At 38.4% G+C, this 17936-nt stretch overlaps 1 protein-coding gene across 1 annotated transcript in view; it reads right to left on the reverse strand.

The window, feature by feature from the left end:
• Nucleotides 1-2042: 2042 nt before the first annotated feature.
• Nucleotides 2043-17936, reverse strand: part of gnb1a (guanine nucleotide binding protein (G protein), beta polypeptide 1a) — a 44234-nt gene continuing 28340 nt past the window's right edge. The window contains exons 4-11 of the mRNA XM_062999203.1: nt 17715-17821; nt 12853-12916; nt 10634-10796; nt 9883-9949; nt 9397-9598; nt 6857-7073; nt 4939-5054; nt 2043-3853 (exon numbers count right to left, since the gene is read on the reverse strand). Coding sequence (XP_062855273.1) covers nt 4948-5054; nt 6857-7073; nt 9397-9598; nt 9883-9949; nt 10634-10796; nt 12853-12916; nt 17715-17821 — 927 coding nt within the window. The 3' untranslated portion in view covers nt 2043-3853; nt 4939-4947. The remainder of the gene's footprint in view (nt 3854-4938; nt 5055-6856; nt 7074-9396; nt 9599-9882; nt 9950-10633; nt 10797-12852; nt 12917-17714; nt 17822-17936) is intronic.

A 17936-nucleotide genomic window follows, 5' to 3' on the forward strand; every position in this document is an offset into this window, starting at 1 on the left:
TCATTCTCATCACTGCAGTGACACTGACATGGTGGTGGTGTGTTAGTGTGTGTTGTGCTGGTATGAGTGGATCAGATACAGCAGCGCTGCTAAAGTTTTTAAACACCTCACTGTCCACTCTATTAGACACGCCTACCTAGTTGGTCCACCTTGTAGATGTAAAGTCAGAGACGATCGCTCATCTATTGCTGATGTTGAGTCGGTCATCTTCTAGACCTTCATCAGTGGTCACAGGACACTGCCCACAGGGCACTGTTGGCTGGATGTTTTTTTGGTTGGTGGACTATTCTCAGTCCAGCAGTGACAGTGAGGTGTTTAAAAACTCCATCGGCATTGCTGTGTCTTATCCTCTCATATCAGCACAACTACACTAACACACCACCACCATGTCAGTGTCACTGCAGTGCTGAGAATGATCCACCCCCCAAATAATACCTACTCTGTGGTGGTCCTGGGAGAGTCCTGACCATTGAAGAACAACAAAGCATGTAGAGAAACAGATGGACTACAGTCAGTAATTGTAGAACTACACAGTGCTTCTATATGGTAAGTGGAGCTGATAAAATGGACAGTGAGTGTAGAAACAAGGAGGTGGTTTCAGTGTAGTTCTAAATAGTTATTAAAGCATTTCCATTAAACAATACCCTTTCCCCAAAGGTGATTTGTAAGACTGCAAAGTTTATTTAATGATCAAAAAAACCAGCTTTAATAACTTTTCCACAGGTGATGTGGTTTTAAGTGGTGAATTGGTGTTGTTTCCAAACTATTAAAGACGTCAGTAAAAAGTGCTGTAGCACACTGCTAAACCGATCCTATCCCAACTTTGCTAGAATTTGTTGCAAACATTACATTTAGAATGTGTAAATTGCCTTAAAAACACCAAAATATTTTAATAAAAAGATAAAATATTTTGTTTTCATACTGTTTTTACACCACTCATTAGGACTTAAAAATCATTGTCGTCCATTGATTTTTTTGGGACTCAAGTTTGCATTAAAAAGCCTTTGAAAGTAGACATTGGCACTAAATCATTTTAAATAACACTGTCGCCTCACAGCAAGAAGGTCCTGGGTTCGATCCCCAGGTGGGGCGGTCAGTCCTTTTTGTGCGGAGTTTGCATGTTCTCCCCATGTCTGTGTAGGTTTCCTCCCACAGTCCAAAAACATGCAGTCAAGTTAATTGAAGACACTGAATTGTCCTATAGGTAAATGGGTGTATGTGTCTGCCCTGTAATGGACTGGCTCCCCATCCAGGGTGTTACTGTGTGCCTGGTGCCCATTAAAAAGCTGGGATAGGCTCCAGCACCCCCCGCGACCCTAACTGAATAAGCGGTTAGGACAGTGAGTGAGTGAGTTGCCTTCACTGTACACTTGCATGACTTATTACACTTAATATTTTTCTAGTGTTTGTAACTGATGCAGCTGCACAATGGATGTCCACCTTTTAACCTTTTTAAAACTTGATCAGTGCAGATCAAATTATGCAAATGCAGATAATTGCTCGTCATACTTCCTATACAGTGCCTCTATATGAGGTGGTTGAAATATTGGTTTTTACACACTACTTTGAAAGCATCCTCGGTTCTTCCTTATAATCACTGAAATGAATTTGCCCCGTAAATCAGATGAATCCTTTGCGTCTATTTAGTCTTTCTATAAAATGTTAAAGTGCCTCCGTGGGGATGGATCGATCCCCTTTTTAGTCCAAAAATATATTAAATTTTTAATTGAAAATAAAAATTATTGTTTTATGTTGGACAAGAAAGTGTGATTCGCAACCATTGCTCCAATTCATCTCCCACGTCTTCCAGTGCAAATGAGGTCAGGGTTGTGTGCAGGCCACAAGACCAAACTCGTCCAACCATGTCTTTTTGCAAACCTTGGTTTGTGCTGAAACAGGAAAGGGCCTTCCCAAACCAGCTGCCACAAAGTTGAAAGGTATATAATTTATTATAGATTACAGGCTAAACACCTTACTAATTAAAAAGCAGAGTGATACTGCACAGGTCGAAGTTTGTTATAAAGTAAACCACCACAAACATGTCATCTCAAACTGCTTTATTACATCTTAAATAACAGTACATTTTAATATAGTTTCTATCTTGCATCCAGCTTTCTGTTGTACACTGAATTTAAAATTAAATACAAAAGATGGATAAGGATACAGTGAAGGTGTGCAGAGCTCTACAGTTATTTGTATGAAGAGAGACAGACAGAAAGAGAAGGGAAAAGGGAATTGTTTTAATATCTCTTTTTTGTAGGTTTTCTTTTTGTTGCCAACTCCAGGCCTAATGCACAACGACATAACTTTTATTTTTTGTACAGAATGTCGCAGAGGGATAACAGAATGGAAGAAATGCCACTACCGCTAAGGAAAGAGCGCCTCTCATTACACGCAGAGGGAACAACAGAAAAACTCTGCCATTCAAATGCTGCAAGTTTTTTTATTTTTTTATTTTTATTAAAGGACATTAAAACCTGTTTGTTACAAAATGTCTCTAGCATTATTTACTTTGTATCTGTCATTTTTGTCTTGCTACAGAAAAAAAATGAAATTTTTTGTTCTAGTTATTTGAATGTGTGTGTGTGTGTGTGTGTATATGTGTGTGTGTGTGTGTGAGCGCGTTCTTGTCCACGTGTCAGGGTCGTGTACGAGTGTTTGGTATGGACAGAACGGGTCGATCAATGTGGTAGCTTCTCTCGAGTGCATAGCTTTGTGAGTTTAATTGAATTATGTATGCACAGAGTAGCAAAAGAACAAAAAAAGAATATAAATATTGTGATGATCTATTCAACAGGTTATTTTCCTTAAAGAAAAACATCAAAGGACTTTCCATATGCACCTCTTAAGCAATTCTACAGCATGCGATTCTAAGAGTTAACCCACCCATGGCAGACAACCAAAAATAAGTTTTTTATTATTATTTTTTAACTTAAAAAGCTCCCCCCCATATCATTATTTTCCAACATTGATTTTTACATGTCATTCACAGAGAAGTAACCGGTTTTCCAAGCATGGAACAGACACCTCTGTTGAAGGTGGGTAGAAATGAAGCCCAAACACGCAACTCCAACGCCCTCCCTCAGCCTCCCCCGCAAAGCTCAACCAAAAACACATGGAGAAGAAAAACATAAAAATAAAACTATTAAATGACAAGTTATCTTCATTTCATTACTCTACCTTGTCAGACAAATACAAGTAAGAGAAACACAATTAAAATGGACCTTTTAGTTGTTTGGGGATTTTTTTTTGTTGTTTTTTTTTTTTCTAAATGAGCATTCATTATTAACAGCATGTGCTTGGTTAGTCAACATTTTCAACATCATTCTATGTATGCAATGTTTTATTCCTGTGCAAACAAAGACTTGTGACTAGAGAAAAATAAAACAAAAAAAATATACATAGTGGAACTTAAACAGGTCTGACTGTGGCTAATGGACCCCTGGTCATGCTCAAACCGTTCCTTATTACTCACACAATAAAAGCTGGGTTGTTACGCCAGACAATTTGAACGCCATACATCTACAAACTCAATTCTAAAATAGTTAAAGACTAGGAGATAAAAGAGTTTTTGATCCTCAATTGAAACGCTAACTGTGTCATTCTTAAAATAAAAAAAAATAAAAAAACACCCCACCCCCAGCATGTAATGTAGAACCCACTGACTCCCATGTGATCCACTGAATGAAACAATTGTGCTCTTTTTTATGGAAAGAAAAATCATTTTGCCCTGTTGTTTCTTCCGATAATGGGGGGTCAGTTGTGATGCATTTGAAAAGATTGGATATGCAATAAAATTAAACATTTATAGGTTGGAATGGTCTTCCAGTCAACTTTGGAGTCTGGATGCCATCTGTTTGGGGGGGAAAAAGACATTATTTTAATAATATGATCATATTATAAAAACTTAACTACAGACAAATGAAAGCAATGATATATCAGCAAAAAAATTAATAAAAACATTAAGTAAAGCAACAGCTAAAACCAAAGTCATTTCATATGAGAGCTTTGTAAATAAAAATATTTAACAGAACTTCTAAAGCATGGATAAGATGATTTACTCTTGCTTGGGGTACATTTACATATTGAACTTGAACAAATGATTTATGACTATCACAATTTTAAATTCATCTACAGCCCTAGCTCATTATAATATTTAAAAATATATCATTCAAAGGCCAAAAAGCCCAAAAAGGCAACTTAAAACAGTACATATCTATAAGTATGTGGACACCTGACCATGAGCTTGTTGGAGATCCCCTTATAAAACCATCTGCATTATTATGGAATTGGCTCACCCCAAGGCTAGCTATATTGTTACCCAGGCCTTTATCCAACATCAGTGCCTGACCTCAAAAATGCTGTTTTGATGGAAGTGGGGCAATCTCTCATATACTTGGCAAGGTTGTACATTGCTAACAGGTTTATACAAACACCTAAACTGGATAGTTAGAAGTGTTGTCCAGAACGTTTGGCAATGTGGTGCATATCAAGTACTAGTTAGCTAATGAAGTGCCTCAATGCAGATTGGATGTAACCCAGTTTGCACCAGTGACTGCTATATCAAACCATATATAGCATGTACTGCCATTATGTTAACTGTGGTTTCAGATATGCACAGTGACATAAAATGTAGCCGCCAATGTTTTCCAAAGACTTCCTGTACATCTTTAGCATCAAGGCAAGAAACCAGTAAGTTATACACATGCCCTGTTCCAAATAGTGCCACTTGAGTGCAGACTGTGGTGACATGGACTGTGTGGACACGTGCTGGAGAGCAAGAAGGCAAAAAATTCAGAACAGATCCCAAGCTGTTGTAGAATAAAAACCCTAGCACCATGCAAATTATGAACTTTAATAGTGCTGCCTTAAAAACAAGGGGGGAAAAAAGACATTAGCCTTCTACAATGTTCTGTGAGTAAGTAATGAAGTGTATACCTTGTGGCTTTAATTCCAGATCTTAAGGAAACTGTCCCAAGAACCTGTAGCCACTGCCATTCCATCATCAGTAACACCCAGACAGCTAACACGGTTATCATGACCCGCCAGGACACCTGCAAAATCATCAAAGTTGGTCACGTTTCAAATGTTTACTATAAAAAACAAACAGTTGCCATTAACTAGTAACCAAGGGTTTGCCACAATGTACCAGTCTAGTGTGTATATTTTATTTGGCACAGTTTTTAAATTAAATGCCCTTCCTGACACTATTTATTACTTATTATACTCATTATTCTTTCTGAGCTTAGTATCAGCATGAAGAGTGAACTGGCATGTGCCCCTCCCAATGGCTAGGGTACTCAACTCTCACCCACCCTTCCACCGAAACAGAAAGTTTTACTAGTAAACTATATGTTTAGGTCATTAGATGGAAAAGCATTTGCTTAATTATTAGTCAAAATAAATGAATTAAAATCCATTATAAGTTCTAAATTACACTAATCTGCTGATGGACGCTCCATTAGTGCACATACTTGCTGCGGTTTGTATGAGAAGCCAAGCCCAATCCAGGAACTGTGCTTCTCTGTATGACATTATGCGAACACAACCTCCATTTCATGCCTTTCTACTGTCTACATAATTCATGGGCATGTTGGAGTGGCGCTGGGGTTCTCAATGCAAATGTAATTAACTATTTATTTGCTGGCTGGGTGGGGAAGAACTAAGGTGGGTGTGGGCTACAAGCATCTTAAAGCTAGGAAAGACTGTTAATAAAGAGAAACTGTGCATTTATATTATTATCACAATTAAAAGATGCAGTTATACATTCAGTTAAGAATTCATAGATTTAATTAGACCCTTAATCTGGCTACAAAGATGTGAAGCAAGCACATTTCTGTGATAGCTCAGCAGCTAAAATTCTAAGCTAGTAACATAGATTACAAATTTGCTTTAAGGGACATTGCAGAGCCTCTGTTTAGGCCCTGAGCAAGAACCTAAACAGTTCAGTTCTGTGCTTGCACTGTGTCTCATTTCACTTAAAATGAGCTTTGGTTAAATGGGCCTGTCAAATGAATAAGCATAAATGGTATCATGTATTAAGCTTTGTACATTAAAATGGTGTAAAGCCACAGTATAGGATGCTCTGTGCCCCGAAAAGATGGTGTAACTAGTACTAATAAGCATCAGAAATTGCATTTCCAGCATCGATTGTGGTGTAAACATGGCCGCAATCCCAGAACAGAACGTCACCGATTCCCTTTATTATAGCTTCTACTTAGTTCAACACCGATTAATGCTGTAAGGGCGCATTCACGTGATAACTGTGCTATTGTTTCCTATGGAGTGTGGTGGTGCTGCTTAACTTGCCACTGTGCTTCCCTGAGTGTTTTTTGCACTTGCCACAATGCTCAAAGCTCACCTGATTGAATTTTGAGCCAGTTTGCTGTTGAGACGAACTGTTTGATATGACATGGTAAAAACGACTCGGGCAGTACGAATAATGCTTAATGTAAACTAAGCTTAATGTGACATTGTACTAAAACATCAACCGAGGAATTTCATTAGTGGAGAGAACTCATGACCAGTAATAACTGAGAGCGGTTCAGTGTTCCTAATTTGTTCTTTTAATACATTAAGCCATGTTAATTTTTTTTCTCATGATGAGCGTTTTAGACACTCCCGAAGAAGCTGATTCTCACTGTTTCTCAGCACCCAAAGCTACAACACAAGTTTAAAAGTAAAACCACCACACAGTTAGGAAAATTAAGCTACACATAGATATATGTGGATGCTTTCAAAGTGGATTTGACAGTTATTTCACACACTTTGCACTTTGATGACACTTTACTGCACCGCTCAAGACAAGAGCTGAGTTTATGGAATTCTTTCAAAATAAGCTGTTTTCTACACTGACCTGCACGATCGGCTTTAAGGGTGTCCCACACGTTGCAGTTGAAGTCGTCGTAACCGGCGAGCAACAAGCGGCCACTTTTGGAGAAGGCCACTGAGGTAATGCCACAGATGATGTTGTCGTGCGAGTACACCATAAGCTCCTGGTCAGCACGCAAGTCAAACAGCCTGCAGGTAGCGTCATCTGAGCCCGTGGCAAATGCATTCCCGTTGGGGAAAAACTACATGGAAAAGAAAATTTTGTTTGAAGAAAAGTCAGAAAAGTTTATTCACACAATTAAATGCAATATAGTTGAGAGAGAGTGTCCCAATTACAACAAATCCCAATTAACTGAAGTGGTTGGGGGTGGGGGCTGGGCCCAAGCCAGACCTTCTCATTCAACAGTAGTGCCTGAACCCAATAATTCTTTATTTGACTAAACGGGCACCATTTCTCTCAGATGAAATGTGGTGAAAATCATTACAGTAACAAAGAGGTGGCATCTTCATGTTAATACACATGGTAACATGCCAGGGAAGCCACCTATCTAATACCACAGGGATTCCAAATACATGGCTACACATCTGTTAGCTTACAACAATATGCTAAAATGATACCTCTCTGCTAGCTAACTAAACTAAAATATGACTAGATTTAACCCCAGAAAACATTTATCAACCCATGCTTGCTTCACACAAGAGCGTTTGTTATAGGTTTTACGGCGTAATCATTGTTATAGGTTAATCTTGGTGGTAGGGTTAAAACATGTAAAAATGTAATCGTATACTAATGTGACATCTACTGACAGCATATCGCCTTTTTCCTTGCTGAAAAATGTGACTGTAGAATATCATGGAACTTTAAACGTCCCTGAATACTAACCACTCATATTTTGTATCATGATGTCTCAAAAGAGAAATTTTGTAATGCAAGGGTACATGAGTCAACAACTGAATAGCTACCACACAATGCCTTGTAACATAATAAAACCTGTCAGTGGCTGAAACCAGTACATAAAAATAAAGGTGGTGGACAAAATAATGGAAAACCACTATATGATCAAATAATTATATAGTTGTTGTGTTGTGTTTTATCGCCATTATAAGCTCTGTATTTAGAGCCACCTCTATGGCGTGCCATTTGTATGTTTTTCAGAACACTAACATTTGTACACGAAAGATGTTTAAAGAGGTTGAGATCACAAGAGATGTTTTAGTTTTATGATTTTCAGAAATTTTAAAATCTTAGAAGGAGCCGTTTTTCTAAAAAAAAATTTTATATCTGATCCAATTAGGTATAGATTTCTGTCCTGGGTAAAAAAAACTACCATTCACATAGAATATGTTTAATTGTTAAAGTAATTGAGCAATGAGAGCACTTTGGGGTCTGTTCTCCTTTTAGTAGGTGTCCGTGTATAAGGTTCGAGTGTCCTATTCTGCTTCGTGCGAGGGTTACTTGGTCTAATTATATAGTTACCATAGTTTTTTCTCAATGAAAACCGTAAGAAGGATACAACACAAATATCATACATTCGTGTCAGTGACATTGTGAGGAATTTTGTTTCAAATGAGCAATACACAAAGACAAACCTTAATCTAAACTGGGGGAAAAGCTGGAAAAAATTTAATACGGTGTGACCAGTCAACTTTTGTCACACTTGCCACATTTAAAATAAGTTGGATAAAGCTACATGATGTTTTAACCCACAATGTCAGCTTGTAACTACTATGAACGGAGGAGAGGTTTGTGCAGTGGAAGCATATTGTGGTATAGGCAGAAGTGTAGTGGTGGAAATCATTAGGTCTAAAGATTGTTTGGGCGTGGTCATATAACAGCCATTAAATCTAAGGCAAGATTATAAGATAAGGTGCATCTTATGGTGCAAGCAAATTTTTCTGATGATGTTCCAATACTTCTCATACTATGTTGGCTAAAGTTCTTCAAGAATAATTTTAATGAGCATCAAACTAAAACTACCTTCTTTTTGGACCTTCCCAAACACAAAGATATAATACCCAAGTATATATACATATTCTGAAGCTCAGGCTACCTCCTACATTACTGGTAGATTTATTCTTTGTACGCTTCCCCCCATTGTTCCCAATCTTGTCATATCTAACTGCCCTGGTTACATCTCTCCAAAAATGCTGCAGACATGTGTGCAGTTGCCAACCATTTCTTTTAAACCCACATAAGGCGGGATCACACAGGAATCAGAATCACATACAGAGTCACGCACTGATTATCAGTATCCCCAGTCTCTATGCAGACGCCATCGACAAGCCAGCAGAGAAAGTGATTGCAGCAGTGATGAGGAATCCCTGCAGTCCCTACCACCTGGCAGGCGTTAGCCAATCATGTTTGTGTAGCTTTTCCTCTTAAACAATGATCAAACTTTCTCCAAAAACCATTAAAACATGTAAGAGAACATTCCAAGAAGCTTTGGAGGCAAATGTCTTAAGAGCACTTATTATATGCTTGGAATTGGTGAACTGTAAACAGTTTGAGATATTTTGTTTAACCTTCATGTAGGTATATAAACACTGCACATATGAAATACATACACAGATGGCATTGATGTCGGACTCATGGCCGGTGAAGGTCTGTCTGCACATGCCCTCTCTAACGTCCCACAGCTTGGCAGAGGCATCACAGGCACCTGAGACAAAGAGGCGTGTGTCCGGAGCAAGAGAAAGAGACATCACATCTCCAGTGTGACCTGCAAATGTGGTTGTCTGCTGCCCTGTCTCGATGTCCCAAAGAGCACTGCAGACACAACACATGGAATTCTCAACTCACCCAAATAAGAGAGGAAATCACAAGCATGACTGCTTGGTTGCTGTAAAAATAAATAGCTAAAATGTAATAAAGCAGAAAGCTACAAGTGTTAAGGCATGTCAGTTAAGTCTACAAAATAAAGAAAATGACCAGTTTAATTGCATTAAATGCATTGTGTGTTTTTTTTTTTTTTAAACAGTCAGTCAGTGCATCAGTGAAGTCAATGTATGCGAGTGATAAAAATTGCAAGCGGTGCACTACACCAAACTCACCAGGTGGTGTCGCCTGAGCTAGTGACAATTTGGTTGTCGTCCAGAAAACGACAGCAGGACAAGTAACCTGTTCAAAAAAAGGAAGGGTAGTGTTCAGTCTTTAAATAAACGTACATGTATACACACAAGCCAAAACATTAGGACCACCTGCATATTATGCTGTCAAAACAGCTCTGACATGAACTCCACAAGATATCTAAAGGAGTCCTGTGGTATCAGGTACCAGGACATTAGCAGCAGTCTATTTAACTTCTGTACATGATGTACATGCTGTACATGCTGGATCATCCTATAGTGCATCCTTGTGCCATCTCTACTCACTAAACAATGCCAACATGCACATCCACATGATCTCAGAGAAAACAGGATTCATCAGACCACTCAAACTTCTTTTATTGCTTTGATGTGTTTTTCGATGGTGGACAGGAGTCTACTGCCATGCACATTTTTCTGGGGTGGTTGTAATGTTTAAGTTACTAATGTTGGTCAACCTTAGAGCATAACAGTTTTACAACTTAAGTTAAGTCAGTTTATGATTACTCTATTAAAGCTTAGATTAACAGTATAATTAGACTTAAATCATGCCATGGCCCCTAGCTCAGCATTATTTACCAAAAATAACTGATTTCACTTATTACAAAAATCTAGTGTTGGAAATCCAAAAAAGTGCTGGGCTGTTTTAGCATCCGCTCAGAGCACCTTTTTTGGAACTTGAAAGTAGTCTATAAGCAATCTAACTAAGCACACTAACCCGTATGGCCAGCCAACTCGCGGCTAACACGGACATTGCCTTCACGCGTCTTCAGATTGTAGATGGAACAGATATTGTCCAGTCCTCCGCAGGCCACGTAGTTGCCGGATGGAGCATACGCACACGTCATCACCCATGAGGACCGCAGTGGGATGGCATGCACCTACAACAGAAGGGGATATGTATGAAGATCTAACTCAGTTAGCTCAAATCTAATGTGTAGCTCAAAACTGCACATTGCATGCTGTAAACATACGGTCCTGGATTTAGAAAGACAGAACAAATGCTAAATAATGCTCCCTGTATTTTGTTTGTTTTTTTCCTCTATCCAAAACCAATAAGTGAAAATCAGTAGTATCAGCGTTTGCAGCTTAACCATTTTTAAATGCGGCTTGATCACACTGGTTCATACATTTGCTTAAAATCCCTATACCAAATATCACTATAACCCAGGGGTGTCAAACTCACGGCCCGCGGGCCAGATCCGGCCCGCCACGTCATTTTATGTGGCCCGCAAGAGCTTAAGCGACTGTACGATTGTTGTGATGGTTCGAGTCGTTACAGAGACGTACTTATAATTTAATGGGACACCTGCGCCTTTAAACAGCAACCGGAGACATCGTACTCATGGCAACTAACTTTGACCTTCGCTGAGAAGCCATGTGACTTTTACGGCAAAAGAACGCGGGTAGTAATGTAAACAATAATAATAAATGTAAATAATTATCTTGCAGTATAATACCTAAGCATCGTCTGTAAGTAGTGGCGTTTATATTCTCAGTTGTTTGTAAATGTTTAGTGAGTACATCAGAGCGTTTTAGTTACAAATTTACCATAATTAAATACAGTTGTTACCGTTACTATAGCAATTAGTATCTTTACACAAAATGCTAACTCCTTAGCACTATTTTACGTTTGGTTAAATCTCATATTGTACCAGATGTAACACTTGACTACAGCTGTGTGCTTGTACTGTATTGAGTTCTTTATTGTTTTTATTGTTTGTATTTTTACTTCATTCTGGTGCACACAGTGTATCACACAGCTGGGAAGCAAATAAAACCGACTGTATTCTGAAGAGAGCTGTCTGTCTGTCTGTCTGTCTAGCTGAGCAAGGGGGATAAACTATTAGTGAGGGCAGAACAATCGTCTTAAAATACACTGTAAAATCCTACATTAACTGCATCTCTCAAATTGCATGCTGATTTTGTGACCTGCAAAGTGACACATCCCGCCAGTAGATGATAAGAAATATTTACACATAATCCCAAAATGTACAAGAAGATAAGTAAAAAAATTAAGCATAAGGAGGAAATTTAATGAAAGTGAAAACAAGTTTGTGCTTCAGGAAGAGAAACCGGTGCGTCTCTGTGTTATGAGGCTGTGTCTGTGGTAAAGAAGGACAATATAAATGCAGAATTTAGCCTCCAAGAAAAACAACAGACTGCAATCACAGCAGAATACGTTACAATCGGCCCTTTGAGGGCCACAATAATGCTGATGTGGCCCTCGGTGAAAATGAGTTCGACACCCCTGCTATAACCCATTCTCTGTCCATTTGTAGGCTTGGTCGTTGATATACAGATCTACTGCTGGTACAAAATGTCACCATGCCAGATTCACTGAGATCAAACCTTTAGCGCAGTACAAAAAATTAAGCAGGTTTATTTACCCACTAGGTTATCACAATATAAACTTGCCTAAGATGTAAGACATTCCCTTTTCGTGTGATTAGTAAAAGAGGAAAAAGCTGGCGATCACAATGTCATATGTCAAGAGTCTCCCAAATCCCTAGTCCACCAAGCAAGTGAAATAAAATCCAGATAGCCTGGACAAAGAATAAGGTTGCTGCAGCTGCCTACATGCCCAGTTACCCTGGGGTACTGATTTGTCCACATTTGTTGCAATACATTTAGTTTAAACAGTGCCTCATATTTTTAGGCTAATTACCAAATAATTAGGGGCAACCTAAAATAAAACTCAGCAAGCACACTGAAGCATTGCCACTTGGTTAGTTTATAAATTTGACTGTCCAAATGATAAATCAAAAATAAAAGTCAAGTAAAATGTTAACATTGGTAACACCTGGTCCACTGTTAAAAAAAGCAAGTTAAATAGTGCAGACACCATGAGCGCTGCACTAATTAACCACACTTAAGAGGTATGTAGAGGCTGTAGAGGCTGATTTAGTAAACTCGAACAAAACAGATCAGGCTTACCTTGTTTGTGGTATAGCTGTCCCAGATAATAAGTTTACCATCCTGAGATGCACTGACAAGGAGCCTGGACACAGAAATGGATGCACATTTTAATCAGCATTTTCGTAAGGTAGGGGGCATTTAAAATGTAACACGACGAATAACATAATAAAGATTTTCATATCAACTAGTTTCAGTTTAGACCAACATTTGCATACATGCTCAGGGCCTCTGTGGACCTTTCCCATGTACTGGACTTTGCATACAAAGCGTAAAGTTCACTGGAATTTCTGTGGTTAAACGTAATTAAAAACCATATCCATTGAAGACACTAACACGCAACACAGATTATATACATATTCCTTATCAGTTATGTTTGAATAAACAAAACCGACTACATTATTATGAATGGCAACTTTATTATCTATGAGAGAGTACAAGTAACAACAAATTTAAACTCTTGTTAATAAACTGTCCTTAATTATTTGGTGGAATATAATAATGATGCATAGTTTTAATGCCACCTTGATAAGAAAAATCAGTATTAACATCAAGTCAACACACAAAATGGAAAAGTATTCAGACACCTTGATTGTTCGCACACTGTGTGGATTGGTGGATAAATATGGCAGTTATATCCATTCAAAATTAAATCCACAACACAGTGTTTCAAAGCGTGTTTCAAAAATGTATTGAAAAAGCAAAAAACTGAAATTTTGTACTCATAACTGTATTCAAACCCTTTGCTGCGGCACTGTAAGATGTAGACACTCTAGAACTCAGCTGGAGTCTACCAGTTACAATTTGAATTAACTGAGGACCCACAATTTACACTGCATTGTCAGGACAAAAAAAAAACCAAGCCATGAAATCCGAGGAACTGTCTACAGATGTCCCAGTCAAATCTTGGCATTGCACCGATCAGGGCAAGGACATCTACAAAGCTTATAGACGTAGCTAAGGAGACTTGCAGCTGTAATGTTTTTGATTTAATTGACAAAATTATTTGACTGACATCCTGGGGGATTGAGTGTAGAATGATGGGTAAAAATGGCAATACTGTCCAATTTTTTTTGTGCTTTTTTAATAGTTGCATTGCCAAACAGATATCTAAATACAAACAAGCTTCACTTTGTTATGAATTAAATATACACATGTAAGACTTTACATTTGTTTACTGAGTGGAACTGTAACAACCATGTAACTGTTATAAAATGACTTAGACCTGTAATTAATTTTATTTAACTTTATTAGAAGTGGAAAGTAATGCTGTAATTCTCCTGTGGAACTTTTTGAATGAACATTCTGAACTCTTGGCCATTCATCCACAAATACAGGACAAACAATTACAATACCCCTACTAGGTCTCTTATGTTTTGATGCAGTGTTTGCATGTGTCGTCTGAATGTCAGTACTGGATTACTATAGATCAGTCAGTATGTGGTACTAAAACGGGATCAATTAAGAGTGTGGTACATTATCATATTTTTTCCCAAAGTAGAGCTCACATCTAGTAAAACCATTCAGGATTCTGTATAATTGTTGGTAACATATTAACAGCAGCCAATCCATCTACATATATATATCTTTTTTTATTATTATTATTCATTTTCTCTGAGCCTAGAATCATTTGAGAATAAAATGCTTATAAGAGACTGTTAAACACGATTCAACCGTCTAAACTTAGACTAAATTTAGACTACCTCCCAATACATTAGCCTTTTTCAGTTAACTACTGATTATCCAGATCAATTTGGTTTGCAAAAATAACCAGCACCAATAAAACCACTTTCTGGCAATCCAAGAGACTTATTAATATAATCAAATGAATGTGCCATCATATGTTAAAGACACCTAAACGTCAGGGCTGGGACATTAGTGGTGTCCCATGCAGTATTATAAAGCCAAGGATTGACACTTACTGTGCATGGAAAAAAATCTCTAGTCTATAAGTGCACATTAACAAGTTCCAACTGGGTATAAGGTCCTAATAAAGTGGCCAGAAAGTGTAAGCAGTGTTTAAAACCTCCTGATATGTTGGTGCACCTAATGCAGGTCTAACAGTCCCAACAGTGTATGACAAAGTTGGGCTACACCCAGTAGCTCCATACCTACAAAGTGCATCTATATGAAAGTTTAGAGGGGGCCTGTAAAACTTCACGTCCTGTCACACGTCACTGTGCTGTCATTGGTTGGTTGCACAGATGGATAGGCTTTCTCCAATGTCCTCTGTTTCATGTGGCAGACTAGCCCCTGATAATGCAATCAACACCATGTTATTGTCAGTCCAGTTTATTCTTGGTCTTCCTCATCCTTCAACAAGTCCTGTCATAACACTGCCTTCAATGTTATCATGAGGGGGGCCTCATCACATGCCTAAAGTAACATAACTTAGTAACATAACATAGCTCCTTTTCTGTTCTGCCCAGCTTGTTAACTTGCTCCATGAAATTTTTAGCAGTTTTCTGATGCATTTGTTTTTGAATGCATCTTTCTTCCTCATTCTTCTGTGTCCAGGCTTTACATCAACACGGCTGCTAGCCAGATTAAAGTCTTTCATCATAAACTTAATGTTTTTACCCACTGAAACCCCAAAAGGCAATGTACAGTGGGGAAAATAAGTATTTGATCCCCTGCTGATTTTGTAAGTTTACCCCCTTACAAAGACTTGAACAGTCTATAATTTTTATGGAAGGTTTATTTTAACAGAGAGAGACAGAATATCAACAAAAAATCCAGAAAAAAAACATTAAATAAAAGTTATAAATTAATTTGTATTTAATTAAGGGAAATAAGTATTTCATCCCCTACCAACCAGCAATAATTCTGACCCCCACAGACCGGTTATGTGCACATGAGGCACACAAATTAGTCCTGTCCCTGTATAAAAGACTCCTGTCACAGAATCAGTTTCTTCCGTTCAAATCTCTCGACTACCATGGGCAAGACCAAAGAGCTATCAAAGGACGTCAGGGACAAGATTGTAGACCTGCACAAGGCTGGAATGGGCTACAAGACCATCAGCAAGAAGCTTGGTGAGAAAGAGACCACTGTTGATCGCCCTCGCTCTGGAGCTCCATGCAAGATCTCACCTGGTGGGGTAAGAATGATTCTGAGAAAGGTGAGGTCAGTCCAGGATTACACGGGAGGAGCTTGTCAATGATCTCAAGGGAGCTGGGAGCAGAGAAATGCTGGATATGACACCAAGAACACCATCCCCACTGGGCATTTCTCTGCCTCCAAACACGGTGAGTGGAGTTGATGCCAAAGAGCTCAATTTTGGTCTCATCTGACCATATCACATTCTCCCAAGCTTTCTCTGAATCATTCAGGTGTTCATTGGCAAACTTCAGACAGGCCTGTACATGAGCCTTCTTGAGCAAAGGGACTTTGCGGGCACTACAGGATCTCAATCCATTACGGCGAAGTGTGTTACTAATGGTTTTCTTGGTGACTGTGCTCCCAGCTCCCTTGAGATCATTGACAAGCTCCTCCCGTGTAATTCTGGACTGACCTCACCTTTCTCAGAATCATTCTTACCCCACCAGGTGAGATCTTGCATGGAGCTCCAGAGTGAGGGCGATTAACTGTGATCTTGTATTTCTTCCATTTTCGAATGATCGTGCCAACAGTGGTCTCTTTCTCACCAAGCTTCTTGCTGATGGTCTTGTAGCCCATTCCAGCCTTGTGCAGGTCTACAATCTTGTCCCTGACGTCCTTTGATAGCTCTTTGGTCTTGCCCATGGTGGTCGAGTGATTTGAACGGAAGAAACTAATTCTGTGAAAGGAGTCTTTTATACAGGGACAGGACTAATTTGTGTCATAACCGGTCTGTGGGGGTCAGAATTCTTGCTGGTTGGTAGGGGATGAAATACTTATTTCCCTTAATTAAATACAAATTAATTTATAACCTTTATTTAAAGTTTTTTTTCTGGATTTTTTGTTGATATTCTGTCTCTCTCTGTTAAAATAAACCTTCAATAAAAATTATAGACTGTTCAAGTCTTTGTAAGGGGGTAAAACTTACAAAATCAGCAGGGGATCAAATACTTATTTTCCCCACTGTATATACACTCACTTATCACATCACTAACACACAATTTATATCCACAACATATAAAACAAAAAAGGCATTTAATTGAATAAAAAAAAAAGAAAGAAAAATATGAGGTTTATATGGCTCTAGTTTATGCATTAGTCCATGCTAGTATATGCATTACCACACTACTACCAAAAAAGAACAATTAAATGTAATCAGCTGTTTGTATGACAATCGTCAGCTAAATAATCATAACTGTGAGAGGTTTAAAAGAGCTACAGGGCAAAAAATTCTCAGGAGTGCAATTAGTCACAAGCTAGTCACAAAAAACACAGATTTTAATTAGGAAGCAGTTTTGTCCTATTTTGCTTTGTCTCTTGATAAAAAGAGCAAAACACATAAACAAGCAGTATTAAGTCATTACCTAATACCTTCTGAAAAAAAATATTTGAAAGGTTTGTTTTTTTTTAAATGTTTTTTAAACATATAAAGGTGCATTTAATGAAGTAAATCAGTATGACAAAGCACACAGGTAGTCTCTGGGGTCTAACATTACGCACACACACTCACAAACACACCCTGGTCTCCAGGTTAATTGGAAAGCTGCAGGTAAACGCAGAGATCTCAAACATGAGCTGGTGGCTTTTTACTATTATCTTAATCTAAATCCTTTAGTACTTATTAATACACCACCTTTAAACACATTCACACAGCATTTTCACCACTGAGCCTTTGCCGAGGCAATTTTCACATTGCTTAGCCACATTTACACCACCATCAAAGAGTAAGAATCTGTGTTGTGATGAATGCCCTAGCTCTGTTGCTTTGATAGCAGTGGAATTACCTCGAGTCAGTGCCCCAGTGCATGGCATAGATTTTAGCCAAGTGACCCCTCAGTGTCCGTCTAGTACGCATCTGAATTCGCCCCACGGGGTCGATATTTGCTGTAATCTGTGCAGATATAACAAGAACATATACATCATCAAACTACAGCAACAAAGACATGAAAACAGCTCCAAATCTTATTTTTTGCAACACTGTTATGCTTCTAAACTAACAGACAGAT

The sequence above is a fragment of the Trichomycterus rosablanca genome, chromosome 7 (assembly GCF_030014385.1).
Source record: "Trichomycterus rosablanca isolate fTriRos1 chromosome 7, fTriRos1.hap1, whole genome shotgun sequence".
NCBI lineage: Eukaryota > Metazoa > Chordata > Actinopteri > Siluriformes > Trichomycteridae > Trichomycterus > Trichomycterus rosablanca.